At 44.5% G+C, this 8,951-nt stretch overlaps 1 protein-coding gene across 1 annotated transcript; it reads right to left on the reverse strand.

Moving 5' to 3' along the window:
- On the reverse strand, positions 1–8,891 carry SELENOT (selenoprotein T). The gene is made up of 6 exons (XM_054835409.1): positions 8,666–8,891; positions 7,063–7,173; positions 5,828–5,954; positions 4,288–4,375; positions 2,660–2,811; positions 1–819 (listed from the first exon to the last, which is right to left on the reverse strand). Exons 1-5 carry the CDS (start codon positions 8,797–8,799, stop codon positions 2,687–2,689), a joined length of 585 nt encoding a protein of 194 aa, XP_054691384.1. The 5' UTR covers positions 8,800–8,891; the 3' UTR covers positions 1–819; positions 2,660–2,686.
- Between the last annotated feature and the right edge of the window lie 60 nt (positions 8,892–8,951).

Consider the following 8,951-nt stretch of genomic DNA (forward strand, 5'->3'; position numbering starts at 1 on the left):
TGACTTTGGAAAGTAGGCTTTTTATGCATTTTTTTTCAATTGCAATTCTAAGAATATCCATCAGTGACTGAAACAAGGTACTTCACACAGTAAATGAGAACTCTTTATTTAAATTAACTTTCTTGATTTCTGCTTAGGACAGTAGAAAGGGCCAGCTCCTCACTTCATTAGAATGGTCAAGGAAAAACCTCCTGAGCTGGCCAACGCAATTTAAAAAGCAGTCGATCTTAATTTTTACTGAAGTCACAAAACGATGTAACTACTTTGCATATAATTTTGTTTATATAATTTAGTATATAATGCACTGTTCAACTCTGCCATATATTTTGAAAAATATACAAACCTGCTTTAACCACATTAGAGATATTTGATAGACAGCTGTCAATTACTGAACAGTTTAGGACAGTATCAGACACTCCTATAACTTCATTTTAAACTACAAAACGAACATAAATTCATATAAAATACAACAGATTAAACAAACTTTTTTTTTTTCCCAAGGAAAAATTAGGTATCAACTCAATCTGCCATTGTGTGAAACATGAATATAAAATAAGTTACAATTAGTAATGCCTGCATTGTTGAGCTATGAACTGGTCGAATGAAATCTTAAAAAAACTATACAGTATTATTGCACTCCATGAATGTGCAGTATCTGGGAGCAGGCCAGCACTGAAAGAGGTCTTTCATTAAGTTTTTTTTCAGGAGGCACAACGCGGCTGCGAGAGAAGCATCCAGTCTGTACTAACAGCATGCTGTCTTCAGTACAGGCCTTCATGGGTCTGAGCCACGCTGCCTTTGGAAATCACCACTTAATGCCTGGAAACGGAGACACAAGCGTTACAGTCAGCAACAACGAGCAAGCCAGCCCCAACGCTGTCGGAACAGAAAGCTGAGGCGTTTTCTGTGAACTAGGGAGAACAGCAGGGTTTGTACGCCTCAGATTATAAAACCTGAATTACAAGCACTGTCTCTCGGGAGGTCACAACTCATGGCAAGAGTGCCACTATTATTTCCTTCTGGACGACTGCCTACAAGGATACCATCAGAATGACGTTACTTTACCGTGGATTTAGATAAGGAGACATTAAAACACAAAGTCACTAAGTCTCACTATCAGACTCTCCTGACCTGTAGTGTTACTTCCCACATGGATGGAAATACAACTAATGGGGTATCTCATTGCTGTTTTTCTAAACTCAGGTCCCGTTAAATAAAATTCTACTTAAGAACAGTCTTGGCATGCTTTGTAAGCTTAAAAGTGCCATCAATCTACTTTGCAACAAATGCACCCTATGCATGTAGGATGTTGGGCTTCAGCATCTGAAAAGCACAGGGAACACCAAACTTTCTAATACTTTCTAGTATTTTAAAAATACAAACCAACTTATTTCATGGTCAAGATGACTTTTGCTAAATCACAGAACAAATCAGACCTAACTGAACAAACAGGACATGCCTGCAGGAATCAAAAGTCAACTGTTTCTCACATTCCCTGCATGAGGGCTTTGAGGGAGCTGTCTCTCTGAATTGCTCTCCCACCTCAAGAAGCTGCAGGAACATCAGTGGAGGCAGAGACTGATAAGGAAAAAAAAGTGGGATTCAAAGTCTGAGCTCTGAAGCAGTGAGAAACAGCGGAGCCCTGGTTACAGAGGGTGTTTTCCCACAAGAGTGAGGCTGCCTGCAGTGCTTTGATAGAGCTTAGGTTTCTCTGAACATACACCTCCACGTGCTACATTCTTGCTTACGTAAAGACGAATTTGCAGAGGCTGAATCGTATTAAACAGAGCTCCAAAGGAAATCTGTGCAGGTGTTTCAACAGAGCCAGGTCATTAACTGCTGCAGCTGGGACCAACAGATCAGTTTAAGGTGGTGAGACAGTTGCAAGACGTCAGTCAACAGAAATGGGAGCACAGCGTCTGTCACTTGAGTGGGGTGTCTGTTAGCAAGACAATGCCAAGAAACCCGTCTCTCAAACCAAAGCATTCTTGTGCCAGAAACTGCACTGCAGCTAATCAATACTTCACTTGAGTGGTCTCCTAAGTGTCAACTGCCAATTCTGGCACCAAGATAGGCTTTTTGTAGCACATCAATGTTCCTATGAAGACTTGTAAGCTGTATGTTTTGAAAGTCACACACAAGTGACACAGAAACATGGAACTGGTGTGTCATAAAACATAAAAGCATGGATGTGAACCCTCTGCTCCTAGCAGTCAAGGAATGTTCACAAAATGTTCAAACTGTAGAGCACACAGATGGGAGCAAGAAAATGCTCTACCTGCATGCAGTTCGATTAGGTTACAAGTTACAGAGAAATCCTTTGCACAGACTATTTGAAGGCACATAACACAGTGTCTTCTGATCTGTGCGTAACACAGTTCGCTAACTTAAGGCCTTCTGCACACAGTAATGGATTTATTTCAGCCCAAAGGAATGCCAGCTTCCAGTTCCAAAACAGGCAGAACAAACCCCAAACCAAAACCTCCCACCAAAACAGCATCTGTAAAATCATACATGTCAATTTACTGAAAGTCACTAGAGCTGGTCCTCCAGTAAAACACTTTTATATGAACAAATACACGATCACAACGTTCAATCTGCAACATGCAGTCCTGCACATCTGAGTCAACAGACCACTAGCGACTGGAAGAAGACTTACAAGAAGTTTCAGTGCTGATAGATGGGGCTATGATCGATGATGAGGCATTGACTCCATGTGAACATTGAGCTTCATTTCGTTATCAAGAATTTGTACAAGCTGCTGCATGGAAGGAAGGTGGCCAGACTCTAGCTTAGACCACACTGGAACATCTACCACAGAACACGGAGAGAGGAGAAAAGCACCATTACCTTGACAAAGTCAGAAAACACATAGGGCTAGGTTAAACATAAAATTTAAAAGATCTAAGCAGCCATGCAAGTTGGTACTCGTTTACATTGAGAGAAATATCTGGATCAGCAATGCTTCAAACCTCTGGCTGTACTAAAACCCAGTCCGACTAGGAGAACAAAGAGTCTAACGCTTCCATTTAGAAGTACATCATAGGGATCTAGAGGTTCAAAGTATCCACTGACAGAATGTCTAAAAATAGATCAGTGAGTGGCAGAATAGCATGCCGAGTTTTTAAACCATCACGAAATCTTTGAAACTTGTGGGTCTCATCAGTCTTCATCTCAGTTCTGCCTAATGTCCAAGGCTGACCCTCAAAAGTTCTGCTTAACAAGATTTGGCTTGGAAGGTTCCGCTCAAAGTAGCTGCAACCATTATTTTTTTCTTCCCCAGCAATATAAAAGGCAGCACAGTCCATAAATATTTTGGGGTAAACACAACATTCTTTTCTGACATTGACAAAAACTTACTCCCTCAAATACCCCTCACTGCCATAGCACTTCATGAACCCACACTGAAAAATACAATTGCTGTCATCTATATAAAACAAAAGCCAGACTGGAACCACATTGCCCCAAAACACAAACCAGAAACTTACAGAAGTCCAGATGTGACTGTTCATCCCTAGGAAGGCTCTGCTGCCAATTCTAATTGGCCATTTGGGACCGGAAATGCATCAACTACTTCGATGCAATACAGTCAGTCTTTAAAAGGTTCTGCAGTCTATGACTTCACTTAGAAACTACTGTATCAAAATGCATCCTGCACAATCATAAATTGAGATTATAAAGCACAGAGCTAGATTACATACTTGTACCCAGAGCCTAAAAAATTCTGTACTCCATCAAGCTTACGTCATCTTTAACATCATAAAATTATTTAAAGGCAGAAGGTCCACAGACTCTTTAACCTAAAAAATCAGCGTTGCTCTCCACTGGCACGAAAAACCTAGGAATAGCAATGGATTCAATAGGATTCCAAAGCTAAACCACATTAGAAAACAGGATAGGGAAAGCACCTAATTAACAGGAGAGTACCCTTCCTAAGTTGATCACTTCTTACTTAACGCACATCACAGGCAAAGAAATAACATAATACAGTTACTCCAACTGATCAAGCATTCCCCTAAATAAGTTTTTACACAGCTATTTTAAAATATATGTAACTGACATCTGTACAAACTGCTTTATGAGACTTCTATGATTTTTCATCATTTATTGTGATATAAAACACCTGAAGCTTCAAAACGGACAGCAGTTACCACATACCATCACATCTTGAAGCACATCGCATTTCATAATATCACCCCTCATTCTCCCAACACAACAGCTCTCACAAATCTGTGCATACACACGCAACACACTGCGATTCCTATAAACAGAAAGTTCTCTGCTCACCATTCAAAGTTATTTCAAATGCACCCGTGGACATACACTGGTTCTCAATCATGTTGCTCAGGAAGAAGACCATCATACAAGCATAAACCTAGAAGAGAACAGAGAGAATCCTCGATACTTCAGTTGTCTGAGCCACAGCTTATTTTATTCACTCTTAATAGGCGCTGGAAGTTTACGGGTGTCTCTGAATTCCCCTCTGCAATTTATCAAGTAATCTTCCAATCACACAGACATCTTCCTTTCATCCTCTTTTTAAAAAGATGGTGCACATTGCCTTCCCAAGACAGGTAACAAAATAGTTCTGAAACCACCCAACTCACAATCCTGACTCAAACCAAGTTACATCTCCTCACTCCTTTCCTCTACAAATCTACGTGCATCTTAGCAGCCAGCGTGCAGAAGTCCATGGCTATGATGGCACTTGCAGGGTGACAAGGGAACGCAACTCTTGCTACACATTGCTTGCCATTCTCAGAGTAACGCTTCAGATCAAAGAACCACAGGCCTAGACACAAACAGCAGAGCAAGTCAAATTGCATTTGTTCACGAGAACTGTCAACCCTCTAGCATTTCTTCAAGCTAATCATCTGGAATTTTCTTTGTGCACTGGTGCCCCAGGATGAAATGATGCAATCTCCAGCAACACAGCACCTCCCTCCATCGCTAGCACCTTTATAATTCCCTTTTCATGCACCAGGGCACATTTTCACAGGTTACTGCAATACCAAAGAATTTAGCACAGGAGACAGTTTGTCGTTTACAACATCACAGACACACTACCGAGCTAGGCTGGCTGTGGTGTATTTGGCCCATTTAATTAACCAGGATATATTACAGCTTCTGTACATTCAAGTTGACTGGTGACAGACCCGCTGCACTGGGTAGCTCAGTCTGAGGATCTGTGCACCAATAAAATACATAAAGGTTAATAAACTTATAAATTGCTTTTGTTTAGTAGAATAAATCTGGAATACGGTTACTATAAATCAGAGTACAAGAACATTTATCTGTCAGCATCATCAGTACTGACCCACAGGAATATTCACCCCATGAGGCACAGTCTGTCATGCCTCAGTATGTTCTCCAAAAACACCCACAAAATTTCAACTTGGTTTTTCTAACCATCTAACTGCGTGCCTAACCTATTAAAAGTCCGATGAAAGCAACAACTGCAAAATAGTTAAGAGACAGCAGAAGACAGAAGTTGCCATTTTAACACCAACGATACCAGCTCGAAACTCTACTCTTGAGCCCTAAAAACTTTTACCATCTTTGTCAGTAACATTAACTGCAGCATCATCAACTTGGGAAGAGAGATATTGAGCATCAACTCTGGTCTGTCAAAACCATGAAGCACTATTACAAATAATTACACTACTGTAAAATTCTCAAGTATTAGTTACAGAGGCCTAAAGGCTCTGTTTAGTCTGCACTGTATGAACATTAAATGAGTAACAATTGTGAAGTACTCCCAGAGCACACTCATTAAGTCATTCTAAAACAGCTTTTTCAAAATAAAAGAAGAAAGTATGCCATTTACCTTATTTTCTTGGCCCCACTGCCAGATGCTTGGAGCTTGCATGCCAAAGAAAGCAAATGGATCCTTGCCAACGATTATTAAGCCTATTAATACTAGTTTGAAGACAGACAGGAAGGATGCTATGTGCCTATCAAAAGACAACACATAGAAGTGACTTAGAAGGTTTACAGTTACTGCTTCACCAGTATATAGCTATAATTCACCTAATTAGAAGAATTTTGAAAGTGTACAATCAAGTGCTTCAGAGGAAATATAAAACTTTTCAAGCAAGTTTATCTCACCAGAAAAAATCCTAAAAAAGCAGCCCACATTAACAAAAACACGCATCCTCAGAAGGATACCACTCTTGCATACCATGCATACAGATTTTTTTTTTTTTTCTAAGCAGACCTCAAATAGAAATTTGCCTTCAACCTACACATGTCTAAACTGGATAATACATTCGGTTTCTTAAAGAAGTTGTTCCATATTATAGACACATGTTTAATTGACACACACTACTTCCTTGTAAAGCATCTTCCCAGCAGCTGCAGAAATCCCTACAGTTCTTTGTAACAATGAAACCTCTAGCCAGAGAGCAAATTTACACTGAGGTATTCCATCTTGTAGCGTTCTTACACTGCAATTACTACCGTAATTAGGTCAAGAAGTGGTTCAGAAGCCACCACAGTAACTATGGCATCACTCTCTAGCATCTACACAATGGTTTAAAACCAGGAATAACACTATTTTTGTTTTGTCTTTTTTCAAATTTCGTTGTGCTCCTCCCCCAAACCATAGTTAAGGACATCCTGGTAGCCTCTCGGATGAGCTTAGCTCTCCCCTGGTTTACATGTTAAAAAAAAAAAACTCTTGCCTCCTCTGCAACCTTAACCCATCGCAGGAATTTGTCACTAAGTGCGTAAGCCTGAGCAACAAATGTGAATTTATGTCCAGATACATGATGAAGGAAAGCTGGAAAAATTCACTGTGAAAAAAAGTGCATTATGTAATTTAGATTGAAACACGACAGGCCTCATCATACAGATATCCAGACAGTAATGTTTGCAAGGAAAACTAAGGCGGCTGTCTGGAAGGGACAACATAACCAAGCTTGCATGTAATCACAATGGAAAAAAACCTTAAGTTTCCATTTTCAATATTATTTAAGCATAAATGCACATGTTCACTACTCACCGTGCTGAGCCTACATATTGGAAAAAAGACAAAGTGACTAGTGCTAGTCATTTGCTTACCTATATATAGGTTGAGGAAGGTAGTTCTCCCCTTCAATTCGGATGTCTGGGTACCGCTGGCTAATAACCCGCATGTACTCCTCAAACACCCGCCTGTAGCCTCAGGAGACACTGAACACAGACAGGGATCGTCACTGAAACTGGGGTGCTCTATGTTAAAGTCACTGCTAAACGGGCAACGCCAGTTTAAAATAAAACTAAAATTCTTTATGCCAAAGAAGAAAACTGATTTACAGCTAAGTTACACATCAGAAATCCTGACAGCTGGCCAGGCACCTGGTTTTACGCAAACTTGTTTTCAGTACTAGCACAGACACAATGCTTTGGCAAAGTCCACTGCAAGGAATTACTTGTTTCCCCAGTAAAAAGCTATTGAGTTACAAAGTCAATAAAAGTATCACCGTGCTCTATGTCCATAAAAAACCCGAAAAAAGTTTCACACAATACGGTTTTAATTCCTCACTAGTTAAATTTAGCTCTTTCTTGGACTGCCCAGAGATAGGTAACATCGCTCCCAGTTATTTCTGTATAAGGATGGCCAGATTAACTACAAAAGAGTTAAACATTACAGAGCTGTACTTTGGCTCACATTTCTACCAGCTGCCGCTGTAATAACTGAAATAAAAATTATCCGGCCTCATCTTACCACAAAAGAAATAAAACCAAGTACTTTCTACTGAGCACGCCTTTTGCGGTGCTTCACAGATCCGCATGACACGGACCGGACCCTGCTCCGGGAACCGCAGCGAATATTCTGGTTCCTCCCGCCCCGGGGCAGCGGCGGGTCCGGCCCGGCACCCCCGGGGCGAGCTCGGGCAGCGGCTGCAGCTCGGGCCGTCCTCAAGCACCACGAAATCGCGGTGACAGGCGCTGAAGACTTCTTTTTTTGCAACAGACACGCTACATGTGCCAGAGCTACCTCAGCCGGGTTTTGCTCTGAGCAGCCGGCACCATCAGTGACATTCTCTGACTGACATAAAGGCACCCGATCTCCCTGGCTGCTAGCAACAGTCGTTAAAAAAACCCCAAAAACCACCTTCATTGCAGTCTTTGCCAAAATATCGATTCCTCCTAAGCGCAACCCTAAGTCAGCAAAACGCCGCACCTTACAGCGAAAGGGCCTGGAAACACCGGGTTTTACTGCGGGTCGCCATTTTTCCAGAGTCATTTTCTGACGCGCCGCCCGGCGAGCCCCTGCCAGCGCCCCGCAGCCCCCAGGCGCCCCGGGAGGGGAGGGCCGGCACCCGCGGGACGGTGCTCCCGCCTGCCCCACCGCCTCCCCACCGCTGCTCCCTGCTCCCGCCGCCGCGACCGCCAGCCTCGCCAACGGCGCCGGGCCGGCCCCGGCCGCCTCCGCCTCCCCCACCAGGACGGGCCGCCCGCGGCAGCTGGCCCGGGGCGCTCCCCCACGGCCGCGGCCCGCAGCCTCCCCCCGGCACAAGAGGCGGCCGGCGCGTCCTCCGCGGACGAGAGAAGCGAGAGGAGCCGGGCCCGGTCCGGCCGCCGAGTCCCGCCGCCGCGCTGAGGGGAGGACGGGGAAGGGGGGGGGGGGGGGGGGAGGGGTAAGCCCAGCCGGCGCCGCCATCTTGCCGGGCGCCCTCACCAGATCTGGAACTTGAGCAGCGGCCCGGTGGCGTAGGCCATGCGCAGCTTCTTGGCCGGCAGGCCGCCCTGCTCCGCCGAGCCGCCGCCCGGCCCCGCCGCCAGCGCCAGCAGCAGCAGCACCGCCGCCCGCATGTCGCCGCCGCCGCCCCCGCCCGCTGCCGCCGCGGAAGCGCGCGAGCCGCCGCACCAAGGTCACGCGAGCGCCGCCCCGCCCCGCGCAGGCGCCGGCGGCCACGTGACGCCCGGCGGGCCCCGCCCCCGCCAGCGGAGCGCGTGCACCGGGG

This window comes from Grus americana, chromosome 9, assembly GCF_028858705.1.
Source record: "Grus americana isolate bGruAme1 chromosome 9, bGruAme1.mat, whole genome shotgun sequence".
Classification (NCBI taxonomy): domain Eukaryota; kingdom Metazoa; phylum Chordata; class Aves; order Gruiformes; family Gruidae; genus Grus; species Grus americana.